This window comes from Patella vulgata, chromosome 4 (genome assembly GCF_932274485.2).
Source record: "Patella vulgata chromosome 4, xgPatVulg1.2, whole genome shotgun sequence".
Lineage (NCBI taxonomy): Eukaryota > Metazoa > Mollusca > Gastropoda > Patellidae > Patella > Patella vulgata.
Window position 1 is genome coordinate 43,412,264 of NC_065882.2, and position 15,893 is coordinate 43,428,156.

Genomic DNA, 15,893 nt, shown 5'->3' on the forward strand with positions numbered 1-15,893 from the left:
ACGATCCACTATTAGCGTTTGATATTAGTAACCTCTGACGTCTTTTTCGACATTTTGCACCTAAAATTAACGCTTTTACTGTTCTAATAAGTCAACATAAGAATTATTTAGAGGTCATTGCCTACAAAACAACTAGAACGACGACACAAAGAAAATAGCTAATCTGATTCTAACCGCTGTGTTTGGTCACATTAAAGCCGATAGCTTTACCAGTTCTATGCTGTCCATCTCATGAATGCTATAGATCCGTTCTGTCTTTTATCTTAACCCACAAAAAAAGAAAAATAATCTATGGTAAACAATGTATTTTATCAATTGTCTTTCAAAAAAAAAATTGTCTGACCCATCGGATATTTCAAGAACAATTTACAAGCTTTTCTCGGCGTTATCACTAATTTTTGGAAGCAAACGTACGGCAAAAGGTGTAATTTGGAGCAATATAACTCTTGCTTCCCATTGCCATCGTCTTTCAACTTGAACTATAGCCCGTGTAACGTTATCACGAGAAATTATGGTTAGGGTCGTAGGCACAGGTGACGCTAACTTCTTTTGCATATTAAAATAGTTCAATCTATCAGTTTATTCTTGTTCTTAATGATCCACGTCTTAAATATCCTACAGCCAAACCCAGTTTAGTGCTTCTTAATTTAAATCTAGGTTGCGTCTCCATTAGATTTTAGTTACTGAAGATCAAGACACGTCCAATTACTGCCATCAGTAGTTTATCATAACTATTGTTCTGCTTTTTGAGAATTTCGGTGCCTTAACAAACTTTACAGGATAGTCTAGTTTCAGTAAATTACCGAGTTCGCAAAATTATACGTACTCTGTTAAACACGGACAGACAGTAGATGAATCAAGCAGCAATTAAATCTGAGTTCGATAGAAAAAGGTTAAGAGAACATGTCTATTTAGCAATCTATGAATAATAAGTAAAGCTTCACTGAACTTTCGAAGGAAGATAACTCGATGTAATTACCCCCTTTCTCTCGATAAAGAACCATCAGATATGGTACAAGCCCATTACTCGATAACTTATGATACGTCTTCATTTACTTCATTACTTTTTCATAGCAGCAATCGATGCGATCGTCTTTTGAGGATATAGGATCTTTTCCTTCGTGACCGAAGAAAAGGGAATGAACTACTGCTAGCGAGAAATTGCTCATGCTATGGTGATCAAAGTCATTTATTTGAAAAATTATATAACGTCTGATACGGAATATTTGACCTTTTCACCTTCTGAATATTATTTATCGAAAAAGCTTTTTTTTTTCACATGACTGAAAACTATTTTGTTAATGACAAACCACTGCTAATGTCCCCCGATCTGTTCTCCTGCAAGCTCATTTTATTTAATGGACGCGTTTTTGCCACGGCAAAGCAACTCTTGATATCTAGAGATCTAAGCGGGGCATAGAATTTGTCTGTCCCAAAAGAAATGAAAACACGACCATGAAAGTATATTAGATAATGTTCAATACAATTAAAAAAAAGAGGCTAGCAAGTTGTCTATCAAGATAAAATCTTTCATTTAATTTAATATACTTGTGACAGTGATTGTGTCCAGGGTAATGCCTGTACTGGGATTGTAAAACTCCATAAAAACAGAAAAGAAGTGTATTAACTCGAGGACGAAAGCAAAATTGTGTTTGATAAAGTGTTTCCTTTTGGTGTTTTTCAAAGAGCAAATTATATTTTAACCATCAACCATAGTGTAACACAATATTTAAGTACACGTTTTAAAACACCTAAAATATTCCCTCTTCATTTTCTTTTGTATCTCGGGTGTTAAAACAGTTTATTCTCGAGATACAAAGGAAAATTAAGACGTCGACCAAGAAAAGATTCCCTTTAACAGTAACGATGCCGAAATTCACAAAAAAAAAATGACGACGTTGACCAAGAACAGATTCCCTTTAACAGTAACAGTTCTGAAATGCAAAGCAATACGGAGATGTCGACCAAGAAAAGATTCCCTTTAACAGTAATACTCCCGAGATTCAAAGGAAAATGAAGACGTCGACCAAGAAAGTAATGCAAAAATTGTGTCGATATAATCAAACTGATTTATGACAATCATTTGATAATTTTGTCAGTTGTAATCTAAAAGTAGCAAAGTAATTCCTAGTTAAATCAATCTTTTTTCTATTTATGAAAATAGTAATTTCCTATTTATATGTGGCTTTTCATTGAATTCGTTATACTTCTATTGAATTCTTCAAGAGCCACTATTTCAGTAATTTGAGCAAAAATCGTTGTATTTGTACAGCGAGTGAGCTTTGCTAGAATCATATTTACCAAGTAGTTATATTATCTCAGATGTTGACAAAAATAAATCACAGCAATCATTTTATAAAGTGATGGAGGCTGAAAACAGAGACCCCGGTAACGGTTAGCAAAAGTAATCGCCATTGGCTTTTAGTGACGCGGTACTGTTTGCTTTAATAACTGTTATCCAAGTACTTTACACTCGCCTCCAATACCCGCATTCATCTTCCAAGCTAGACTTTTCTCTACAATTATCGATTGTCTGCAGAAAAAGATTACATTTTGCTTCTATCGAATTCTCACTAAAGACTTCCCTAGCCAAGATTTCCTGTAACTTAAATAGATCCCAAAGAATTGGACTCTCTAATCAGTTATCAGTTAACTTTAGGGTTCCCTCTCGCATAACATGTTACTTTCAGCCGTTACCGGTCATGAAATAGAAACTGTCGACCACGGGGCATGTTCATGACACGCCGACTTTTATACTTTATCACTGTTGTGTAAAAAGGGCTAATTTTCAATATCATAATGATTTTACAGCATCATTGATATACCGTAATGATTTTACAGAATCATTGCTATACCATAATGCTTTTACAGCATTATTGCTACTCTTTGTAGGTAGAATTCATTGATTGTTATTTCCTAATGGTTTCAATGTGATTGTCATTTGATAATTAATTTATATATATTACATAATATAGCAATAACAAGTATAACTGCTGTTGTAAAATGTTTACATTTTTTTTAATTGTCGGCAAAATGAATCGATATATGTTTAATGTTAGGCTATACAGAAGACAACATTTTGTAAACAAACACATGAAAGAGGGGACATATTTTAATCGATATTTTTTACAATAAATGTCTTTAGATAGAAATGTATTTTCCAAAATTTATTTCCAGACTACTCCCCCTTTATCTTTCATGATTTAAAGCATCTCAGAGAACCTTAACATTTCCCCAGTTAAACGAATGACACACAAAGCCTTTAGTATCCGTCTTAATTGACAAGCCATCATTCAGATGCTATAATGTAGCCTTTATTATCCACTCGCACGTCAGTCTCATTATCACAACCAATAAGAAACCTGGTAATTGAGTCTGCCTACAATCTGTAAGTCCAGAGGGACCATGACCTTTGCTTGATGATGACCTATTGGGAACCTGGGCCCGGTTAATCGCCGTATTTGTAAAATAAAAGAAACGAGTTACGAATAGAACTACATTCAGAAATAATTATGTTAATTCCATTGGGAACTTCCTCATTTACAGATTTTGGGTTGCTTTACAAAGCCAACAAGTAAATTCTGTCCTACCACTTCTTTCCCAATAGAAATGACCTTGGTCACGGGTAATTTAATTGACGACATATTAGTCAACCTTTGTGAAATCGATTTTTTCGATTTTCGATACAGTGTGTCCCTGTGCAACTGTGTAGCATTAATGGAAACGGCATGTGTATACAATTTGAAAGTAATTCGAAAATAATTTTAAAAAAACATATTTCGCAGATGCGCAACTAATATTGCACGGATGTTTAGAAGAACAAATTAACGATTTAATAAGTAATTCGTTTCGATTTGATTCTTGTAACCTTTTATCAGCGCGCTGTTGAGCTAGGGAGAGTTCAGAAAATTGTATTCCAAAGCCACTAGCAATTATTCCCACATAGATTCTCCCGCTGACTGGCCTGGCAAGATATGAGGCTCAAATCGAAATAAATTGCTTTATTAGGCCTAGCTAATAATTACTCTTTGAGCGCTAGACTAATTACAAGTACTTTCCTTTCGTAAACATACAACGAATTCTCTTTCTAATACAGTTGCGGTTTCTTATTACATATAAATTTTCAATTTCTACTCGGTCATTCAGGATGACGAATTGATTATTGAATCGAAGATAACAACTGACATATACCATTTAAATTATCATTTATCTTTGAGGAGCAATTGTTGCAGACGTGAGATTCACTGGTCGCCATCTTTAATCTTATTTGTAAATCGAAGACGTTGTAAGTTTCGTACATTTTGTAAGCTCGTTCTTGGACAAATATTTTTTTTAGCCCACTGCGGATACTAGTAATTGATAAAAAGGGTAGAACTAGCCAGATTACGAAATAAATCGCATCTCGGTATGATTTGAGTAGTCCCAATAAAGCGGCAATGGCTCTACTTTGTAAGCGACGTGTGTTGTATGAACATCATAAAGATCATTAGTCATTACAGAAAAGAAATCTGAGCATTGGCCATACTACCGATAAGTTAAAGGGCTCTACTCTATTATTCATACTCTCCAGATCTCAATCGTATACAAATAACTATTACCGGCCAAATTATACAAAAATTCATCTTTGCTAACCTTTGTTACAGATGATGTATTTCAACTGAATATAGCACGCCAACACACCATTATGATAGAAATAGGGAAGGTCTTACATATAAACAAAGGAATTCAAACCCATCCCACTGTCGATTGTCGTCTAACGTCACAACGTTACACTCTAATTAAAGTCTAATTAAAATTAGCATTATAATGCTTGCAATACATTATGCCAGAAATATAATGTTTGCAATCCACCCCACGCCAAACACAATGTAAAAATAGAAATGCTTTTTTACTCTGTAATTACACAATGAATCAAATTTTATTTATTACAAATTAATTACGTAACTGATTGTGGTTTTAATTATAACATAAACCGTTTACTGATAATATATGCCAGGAGAAAATAAAATACTTTGGTTCTACCAGTGATTTGTATGTGAATATCATGAATATCTCGGTAGCCTGGAGTAAAATCTAACTAACTCTGTTTTAAATGCCAAAGGGCATTCGAGGAAATTTTCCTCTCAAAGAAACCGTTTCCATTTTAAAAATAGTCACTGGTCGATAAATTCCCATCAGATTCGTCGAGTTATTTTATTTTCTGGTTTTCATCACTTTATGGAAACAAATGGTAGCTTTGCAAGTGAAGCAATAACCCAGCCTTCTGGAAGAGAAGAGATTGATATTGGTGGAGGTTAACAAGCATACATATATTATAAATCTTAAAGAATTCTTACACTGAATCGAAAAACAATATTTAATATTCTGCATATTCGTAGCCTTGTAGATAATTTTTAATATTCTGAAGCCTTAAAATTAATTTTAAAAACTATTTGCTAAAGCCAATGGAAATGAAATGAAATGAAATGTTGTTTAATGGCACGTCAGCTCCAGCCGGGCTATATTCATAAGCCAATGGCAATCTATGGACACCCCCTCCCTACAACCCAGCACACAGACCCGGCTGTATACTCGGAGCAATGAAATGCCAGGGGTATGCATAAGAGGTCTTTCCCTTGGAGGCGGGATGGAATTAAAGGGGGTGCGCGACTGACAGGGGGGCGGGGCGGGGTCATACCATTTTAACTGCTGCGGTAAGGCAACCAGGAGTGATGCATCGGAATATGCCCCTTTCCTCTGTAGATGCAATGGCCCAAATGACATTTTCAGCCTTGGGCTGCATGCAAGCTTAATAAGTTTGCTTTTTAAGCTTATAGAGTGTGCTTTTTATAATCCATCGAAACAGCATCGGGAGAGAGAGAGAGAGAGAGAGAGAGAGAGATAGCGAGAGGGGGGGGGTTAACGTCCACTCGACACAAACTAGGTCATTTCGGGACTAACACATGGTTCAATTTCATTTCAATAATTCGCTTGCGCGGCAGTTGAACAGAGGACCCCACTCCTTGTCACGTACAACCGGGGAACCGAAACCCCGCCAGTTGACTAAATGACACCCCCCCCCCCCCCCGAACAAATTAGGTTCACCTTAGTACATGTTGGTTTGAACGGTTGGAATTCACCGGTGAAGGGTAGGCAGATATACGGCTGTCGGGACGCTCTCTCAGGATTAATATGGTTCAATTTTATTTCAATAATTCGCCTGTGCGTAGGGGTCTTTAGCAGTGGAGCAAACCGGAGGAATTGGAGGCAACCCAAGAGGTTGGACAAGCGACCGTGCTCCTTATCACGTACAAGTTGAGAATCGAAACCACGGCGCTGGACTCTTAGGTTCGGTACTATCGTGTCATTATTAAGCATACCTATATCTATATATCTTGATCAATGAGCATACAACTGATATCCTGGCGTGTCAAGAAGATATAACGTATAAGTTTGATGTAAATATGATTGTTTATTATATATAATAGATAATATTTAATGGATTAATGGGCTAGATATAATGTTTAATAAGAATTGGTTTATCTACAAAGTCATGCAATCACGTTTCAGATATTTTCTTTGGGTACATGGTCAGTTTTATAGCAAACACTATTTAATAATGCCTGATCTGATGCACCATACAATTAACTGTCTCGTATATGGAAAACCTATTTAAGAGTTGATTTGTCCACACAATTGTACAATCGCTCAATTAACAATTTTCCCTATTTGAGGTCCGACCATAAAAAAAATAAACCTCTAATGACATTCTATCCCTTCCGAAATATGTAACTCTGGATCAGCAAATCATAAATGACTGAACACAACTTTGAAATAAGCAAATAAATTTGCACAACCTGAGATATTTAATATTTATTATCACTAATAGCTACCGCCCGCTTCTAATACATCACTAAAATAGATATGATCTTTAATTAATATAAATTCCTAATATAGATTTCACTATAAATTTAAATAAAATGTGTAAAAATAGAATGTGTAAAAAAGGCAGTATGAAATAAGAGTAAAAATCAACGATTCCCAGGTGGTCGAATTATGGTGGCTGATTTTGAACATGCAAAAAAAATATTAATAGTCCAGCGCTCGAGATAATTAAGTCGATCGCTCGAGACACAAAGTCGAGCGCTCGAGAAAATACAATCGAACACCTCTCAACCGATGTTTTAAGCTTTACGGTCGAACTAAGTGGGGGTGGAGGTGTATCCACTCTGTCACTGCAGCTTTGGGTGGGCTGTAAAAAAGAACAAATGAATATCTTTATTCTGCAAGTTTATAATTAAATAATGCACAAAGTTATAAATCTTAAAACATCGGTTGAGACGTGTTCGTATCTCGAGCGCTCGACTTAATTATCTCGAGCGCTCGACTTAATTATCTCGAGCGCTCGACTTCGTATCTCAAGCGCTCGACTTAGTATCTCGAGCGCTCGACTTTGTAACTATTTTTTGCGTCTCTTAAATCAGCCACCGTATCGAATAGATTCCAAAATTTTATGCATTTTTTCTAGAATGTACACTGATACCTATGACTTTCCTGGATGTCTTTATAGCCCCAGACACAGAATAATTTCTATCCTTAGAATATAACAAACAATATTAGGTTTTGTGTTGTATTCAACATTTTAAGCTATACATGAACGTCAATTTAGTATAAGAAACTACTGTGCGCGGAATTTGTTTTCAAATGAATGAAAGAAATGGGGTATAACGTCCTACTTCTCTGCACCAACCGGAATAATGAAGACGTGCATACGCCATACAGTGTGCTATAAGGGACATTTTGACCGGATAGAAATTGTATTCCAACTATCAAGGGTTCTTTTATGTGCAGGCCAATGTTTGGCTCTGCGTTCCGTATCCACTGACAAGGGAAAACCAAGCTGGGAAGTCCCGCTGAGCTGTCTCCAATCCCGGACATCCTGGTTAGTGAGACAGTGCCTACTGACCGAGCCAACGCGGCTCCATTTGTTTTAGATGTTATATAGTTTCAACATATTATAAATATATTATTTAGATTTACAGGTGATATATTATTATCAATAGTGAACACCTTCGTATTATAATGGGATTATATCGACAAGTAGATCGTTTTGAAATTAATGTAAAGTAGGTCTATGTCATAATTGAAAGGGTAACATGTGTTGTTGAAAAAAAAAATATTACAGTGATAAAGAGATCAGTAGAACTAGACACGTGTATCCAATAATCTGAAAGAGTATTAAGCAACATGTTTTCTGCGGGAATGGATTTTCCGACGTGGTTGTCAGTGGTGCAGGACAGAGGGCCTGACAAGAACAGCTGTTTAGTCGTTCGGATGGGAAAAAAACACGGTCCCGTGTATACATTGTCGTGCACGTAAAAGATCCATTGGCAGCTGGAATTCGATATAGAGTAGGACAAAGAGCCCAGTCAAAATTTTCCTCATTGCACACTGTATGACGTATGCCCGTCTTCATTAGCCCAGTCGGAATGTCGGAGCAATACAGTCACCGCCGCTTGTCATGCCCCCCCCCCCTAAAAAAAAACCCTCCACAACCAACAAAACAACAAAATACAAAAGTAGAAGAAGAAAATGTTAATATGCCCTAACCAGCAGTTGCCAGGCAAGATACGCCCACATTTTGCAAGAGATGGATAGAGAACAAGTTTTAAAAAAAGGGCTATTTTTCGTACAATCAGGGGCAATAATCCAGGAAGTTATGGTCTGAAATGCGCGAAACTCGAAATGGACTTAGATATTTGGAATATAAAGATATATGTTTGGAATATAAAGATATATGTTTGGAATATAAAAATATATTTTAAGTTCATCAAAATCGGACAAAAATTGTGACGTCTAGAGAGTCCACAACCTTGGTATTACATACTTTTACACTATTTGAGTACACGAAGCGGCCATTTTGTCAGGCAGTTTCGGTCCGATTTTCAAGAAATTCAAGCTCAACCGTCATTAGGATGTGACGGTGATACATTTAGACGCTTTTTAAAATCGGATAAAAATTGTTACCTCTAGAGGGTCCACAAGCTAACAACAAGGGGCCATAATCCAGGAAGTTACGGTACGATATGCGTAAATATCGAAAGGAACCAAGATCTTTGGATCATAATCATACATTTAAAGTTTCATCAAAATCGGATAAAAATTGTGACTTCTAGAGTGTCCACAACCTTGGTATTAAATACTTTTACACTATTTGCGTACAATTTGCGTTCATTGATGTGTAACGGTAACATATTTAAATGTTTTTTAAAACTAAATACAAATTGTGACTTTTAGCTGGTCCACGAGGTTCGGCTATTTTTTGGATTTTCATGAAATTTGAACTCTACCATCATTAGAGTGTAACAAAGATATATTCAAACGTGTTTTTAGATCGGAAAAAAATTTGTGACCTCTAGAGGGACCACAAGCTAAGAAAGCGATATTTCGTGCAATCAAGGGCCGCAATTCAGGAAGTTACGATCTGATATGCGTGAATATCAAAAGGAACCAAGATCTTTGGGTTATAAACATGTATTTCAAGTTTCATCAAAATTGGATCTAGAGGGTCCACAACCTTGATATACCATAATTTACATTATTTGCGTACGAGGGGTGGCCATTTTGTCAGACAGTTTTTGTCCAATTTTCACAAAATTCGAACCACAATTAGGGTGTAACGGTGATATATTCAAACGGTTTTTAAATCGGATAAAATTGTCACCTCTAGAGGGACTACAAGCTAAAAACGCGATTTTTCGTACAATCAAGGGCCATAATTCAAGAAGTTACGATCCGATATGCCCAAATATCCGATGGATCCAAGGTCCTTTGGTTATAAACATGCATTTCTAGTTTCATCAAAATCAGGTGAAAATTGTGACCTGTAGAGTGTCCACAAGCTAAAAACGTGATTTTTTGTACACTTAGGGGCCATTATCAATGAAGTTTTGGTACAATACATGCCAATATCGAAAAGAACCGAGATCTTAGGGTTATAAACCTATATTTTAAGTTTCGTCAAAATCGGATAAAAATTGTGACCTGTAGAGTGTCCACAAACAAATTGTGGACGGACGGACGGACAAAGGCGACGACAATATACGTCCACATGAAAATGTGGGCGTATAAAAATCAGTCCATTTGCCATTTTCATATTTGTTTAAAGATGGCATTTCACAGAAACTTTGTCAATAATTTCTACAAAGAGAACGGTTTTCAAGGAAATCGTCCAAACGGAGTTTTGCGTCATTAACTGGTCCGGACAACGTGTTGGGCATAACATTCTATGGGACTAAAAGTACCAAAGTGGGGTTATGCTATTTTCTCAATTCTAATAATACGGACATTAAATTATGCTGGGTTATATCCATGTAGACAACTCGACGACACAGTTCCGTTACAACCCCGATTTAATATTTCATCAGCTTTTGATGTCCTAATGGACTAAGTTGAGCTCCTCGTAGATTTAGAACCATATTTCACGCGAGGCCGAATAGACAGAAATGTTCGGCCAAGTTCGTCGTTGACTGACAAGGCAAAAACGTGTCAACTAAACATAGAGCTTTAGGTTAAGATTTGTACCCAATCAAAGTCAGATTGGAAATCACGTCGAATAACCACTATCGACACTGGTTCGCCTCGGCGATCAATAACATTGCCTAATTGGGTTTTAGGTCTGCTAAGATCAGCACGCCATCGTCATACAAACAAACTACAATGAGAGTTTCACACAACAAATATGGCGGTGGCTTGTGTATCAAATTTAAGGCGATACTGTGGAAGCACGACAATTCTGTATCAAAACGTAAACGATTTTGTGTATGAGAAATTATGATAGATGTAACTGGATTACATAAATCAATTTAGTACATTATTCAATACATGAATTGTTTAAAGTTACATATAAATATTTTACCCAAACACATTAGTCGCGCTGGTTTGTTTATATCATATGTAGAGGAAGCCGAATTTTGCGCGTAGGGGTCTTTATCAGTGGGATGAAACCGGATGACCCGGAGAAAACCCACGGGGTTGGACAGGCGACCCTACACCTTGCCACGGACAACAGGGGAATCGACACCACGCCGGTTTACTCAATGACAGACCTTATTATACAGCGCGCATGTGCTAATCATTCGGCCATTCACCCCCACCCGTTCCTTTTAGAACTTCAACCACAGGATTGTACTTTGCAAGGTATTAAAATTCCCCAAAATGAGTACCAGCGTCTTTAAACTTATACTATCACCAGGCTAAGATCAAAGCTAGTATGGGTGTTTCAAAATGAGTAAGCATGGTCTGCATAGTCAAAATACAAGCAATTACATAGTTGACAAATAGAAAAGGCCAATAATGCAGTTTAAAGAGGCCAATATATAGAGAATCTCCTACGAGTCTTTTTTGATATCAAAATATATCAACACGAGTCGATAAAGTAAAAAAACGAAGCTTTGCCGAGCTTTTTTTTTTCCTTTTCGACGAGTGTTGATATTTTTTGATATCAAAAAGGACGAGTAGGAGATTTTATTTATCACCGAATCCTTTCTTACATGAACAAATAAATAAATATAATTCTTTGCTATAAATTTCACTTTTACTGAACCTAACTACATTAGGGCGTAGTGATACATCATTTTTTGACAGCAATTCAACCATTGCAAAGTTCTTTATATTGACCCAGTGTTTCCATCAATGTCAATTAAATAAAAATAGTTCGTTTTTAATCTAACAAATAAGTTACTTTTAATTTTAATTAAAAAAAATAAGTTACTTTTAATTTTAATAAAAAAAAAATAAGTTACTTTTAATTTTAATAAAACAAATAAGTTACTTTTAATTTTAATTAAAAAAAAGTTACTTTTAATTTTAATAAAAAAAAAAATAAGTTACTTTTAATTTTAATAAAAATTAAGTTACTTTAATAAAAAATGAGTTGTTCTTTGAAAATAAAACAAGTAGTTCCTTTCTAATTGACCAATCAAATTCATGTAAAGCGAGATGAAATTTATCACAAGAGCGATATCTACTGTAGAATGTGTTATTGGTTGATAAATCAGGTTCTTTCTGTTCTACCAATTACTGCTACTAAAAAGCAGCATTCTGAGAAAATAGTGAATGATACAGCCGATAATGAAATCCGAGCAACTGATTTGCCAGGAAATATGGCGACAGTATCACGCAATCTGTAACTCTAGCAGTTGGAGTGAATGCAGAGATTGAACCTAATTAAGCAGACGAACGACGTTGGAATAAAACGCGTCTGCAAGCCTTGAGTTGTGGACTGAAGTGACCAGAGCAAACATATCGCCCGTTAATGATGCTTATAAATGAAGAGATGTGCGTGAGCTTTTGATATAACCAAGCGGTCAAAGTCTATCTGATCAATGGACTTATTTGGTAAAACGAACGGAGCTTAATTACCGTCATAAATAATTACATGAGATTAGCCAGTTGACGTATCATGAAGGGGGTTGACGTTTCTGACAGAGTTTTCGGGCCATCTAAAATACACTTAAACATCGTTATACAGGTGGTTTGGTTAGCTATAAATTCACAAATCCCATCATCACCAGAAGCTTCGATACACATTGCAACTGTTAATGTTTGGGCGAATACTGGACAATGATCGAAATTAAACTGAGACGTTTATTAGTGCTAAATAACTGAACCATTTTTTCACTTAATCAGCTGCTGTTCTAGTTACCTAAATGCAGAATAATCATCTAGTCCGGTGGCCCCCAAGTTCTTTCCACTCGCCGAGGCATTGCTACATTTTACAATCTCCGAAGACCCCGTTTACTCTATTCTGCTAAATGTTCGCGCGTATCAACACCTTTTCAAATATGTCTTTGATAAACACTAACATGGGCTATATTAATCAGAAACTGAATTAGGAAACAAATATGCATGAACCAATGTATATTTTGGTTGTATCATGGTTGTGGAGACATAAAGACCAACCTCTCCACCTGCTCTTCCCAAACATTATTTTCCCAGGTTGGGAATAACTGGTCTACGTATTAAACAGATGTCAAATACCAAATACCAATGACGCGCCAAAATTGTTAGTCCGATCCAAGCAGTCGACAAAGGCTGTAAATGTAATAAGATTGAATACTTATTTACATCGAATCGTTACCTTTGCCTTTATTTATTTGCATAATACTTGTAAGCAAACATAATTTGTTGCATAGTTTCTCGCTAGTTCCGACTGTACATACATCTTGGAAAGCCGACATTTACTGCTTCTTCATTTCCGCAGATCACCAGGACCATCAAATTTGTTATTAATGTGCATAATACTTGAAATCGAACATAGTTTGTTGTAGAATTTCTCGCCATTTCTAATATTACAGATATCCTGGAAGGAACTAATGACTATAATCACAGGTGAAAGATTAACCTTAGCTTCGCATAGATGTTTTATGAGAACCACACCATTGAACGATTCTGCAAATGGCACACATATTAATATAGATAATATAAATCGATGTGGCATTGTACAGGCAAATAATCGCCAAAAGTAAGCTAAACCAGGCGAGAAAAGCTCCATTCATTAAATATTCATTACGTTTATACTAACATAAGACGCACAATTCTGTTTGCTTCTATTGTTCTACTTCCTCTTTATGGTTCCAGCCAGTACGACCGTGTCGCACGACATTACCGCGTGTCACGCAAATAATCCTACTTTGATAGCTTTTATTCTTCTGGTAGACCGAATGAATAACAACATATTAATCTTTCTAGATCACTTGCTATCACACAGTTAATAAATATCGTTGTGTTTTGTATTTAAACAATTATGCCTGGGAATTATTATCTTCCCAGTAGTGGCAGCTCCTACGATCAAAACTACCACCACATTTAGCAGCCGAGGCGGATTTTGGTGTTAGGGGACATCAGTTTGGATGTCTTTCATGAAATTGTGTTATCCGTACATAACGACAGCTGTCTAGTCGTTCGGATGGGACGAAAAACTGAGGTTACGTGGACACATTGGCGTGCACGTAAAAGATCCCTTGATAGTTGGAATTCGATATATAAGAGTAGGCCGTAGTGCCGCTGTCCGGGCAAAATTTCCCTCATAGCACACTGTATGGCGTATGCCAGATTTCATTAGCCCAGTTCCGAGCAGAACAGTAGGACGTTAAACCCCATTTCATTTCATTTATACTTTTGCATTTAAACCTGCAGGGTCTACGATTCTGCTCACACTTTCTAAAGGACCTAATACTACTTCTCATTGATTCTGGAAATGAAATGGGGTTTAACTTCCTACTTTCCTGCACCCACTGGGATAATGAAGACTAGCATACACAGGACAGTGTACTATGATGGACATTTTGCCCGGACAGCGACACTACGGTCTGCTCTTATTTCAAATTCTGTCAATTCTCTTTTACGTGCAGGCCAACGTGTACATGGGACTTTGTTTTTTTTATCCCATTCGAAGGACTTGACATTGTCCTTACCAGACCCCCAGCCCCGCCCCATCCCCGGCATGCACCACTGACATTAGGAAACCACGCTGGAAAATCCCAAAGACCTTTATCGGATCAAGCACTGTTCCCCCTGGTTACCCACGGGAAGCTAGCAATTCGGCTAGTGACTTTATTGGTGGTTATATATCCTCCGCCAACCGTTTCAGCATCTCAAATTACTTAATACACGACTCTGTATTTATCCCACACAAACTGGGGTCACAGGTGATCATTGAGAAAGGCACTGGCCCATTAATCAGGAGATCTCACATTCGATCCCTGTTTTGGCCGAGAAAGTTCCTTGGGATGTTACAAAGATAGGTTGCCAGGCAACAAAACATACGCCCACAGCAGCTAAATCGTCCGGCGGTCGACAAGGGTTGTCGCATATTTATTCTTTTGTAGGAAATGAAATGAAATGAAATGGGGTTTAACGTCCTACTGTTCTGCTCCTAACCTGGGCTAATGAAGACGGACATACGCCATACAGTGTGCTATGAGGGAAATTTTGCCCGGGCAGCGGCACTACGGCCTACTCTTATATCGAATTCCAACTGGCAAGGGATCTTTTACGTGCACACCAATGTGTACACGGGACCTCGGTTTTTCGTCCCATCCGAACGACTAGACAGCTTTCCTTGTCAGCCCCTACGTCCTGCATCACTGACAAGGGAGAACCACGCCGGAAATCTTTTGTAGGTAATTAGGGGCATTTAATAGACACTTTCATACAGATGACATTATAATTTTCGTCGTTTGAGGGTTCACAAGGTTCTAAAAACTAAAACAAGGGCTATAACACTGGAAGTAATCTACAAAAATTGTTGAAACTCGACAGGCTTTTTCGTTTTACTAATTCAAATAATGCATATAAATTTCATACAGATCGGATGTTAACTTCCGTCGTTCTAACGTTCACAAGGTTCAACAAAGTAAAACAAGGGCCATAACTCTAGAAGTAATTGCTGACATTCAATAGGCTTCTTCGTTTCACTAATTTAAATGATGCATATAAATTTCAAACAGATCGGATGATAACTGTTGTCAATTGAGCGTTCACAAGATTCAACAAAGTGAAACAAGGGCCATAACTCTAGATATAATTAACGGAAATTGGTGAAATTCAATAAGATTCTTTGTTTTACTAATTTAAATGATGCATATAAATTTCATACAGATCGGTTGATAACTTTTGTCGTTAGAACGTTCACAAGGTGCAACAAAATGAAACAAGAAACAACTCCAGAAGAAATTACCGGAAGTTATTGAAATTAAATAGGATTCTTTATCTCGCTAATGCAAACAATATATATCAATTTCAAAACAACCAGATGATAAGTGTAGTCTGTAGAGTGTTCACAAGAAATTGTGGACGACGGACGGACGGACGGGGTGACGGCAATATACGACCACATTTCCATGTGGGCG

The 15,893-nt window shown here is 36.9% G+C and overlaps 1 protein-coding gene across 2 annotated transcripts in view; it reads right to left on the reverse strand.

Annotated features, from left to right (window-relative positions):
* The window catches only part of LOC126818519 (potassium voltage-gated channel protein Shab), a 187,182-nt gene that overhangs the window by 10,782 nt on the left and 160,507 nt on the right, over positions 1–15,893 (reverse strand). The window contains exon 4 of one of the 2 annotated variants that reach the window (XM_050545985.2): positions 4,908–5,263. The exons of the other annotated variant lie outside the window; for it this stretch is intronic. Within the exon in view, the coding sequence (XP_050401942.1) occupies positions 5,216–5,263 (48 nt within the window). The 3' untranslated portion in view covers positions 4,908–5,215. Of the gene's footprint in view, positions 1–4,907; positions 5,264–15,893 lie in introns of those variants that run through there. 2 annotated transcript variants of the gene reach the window in all.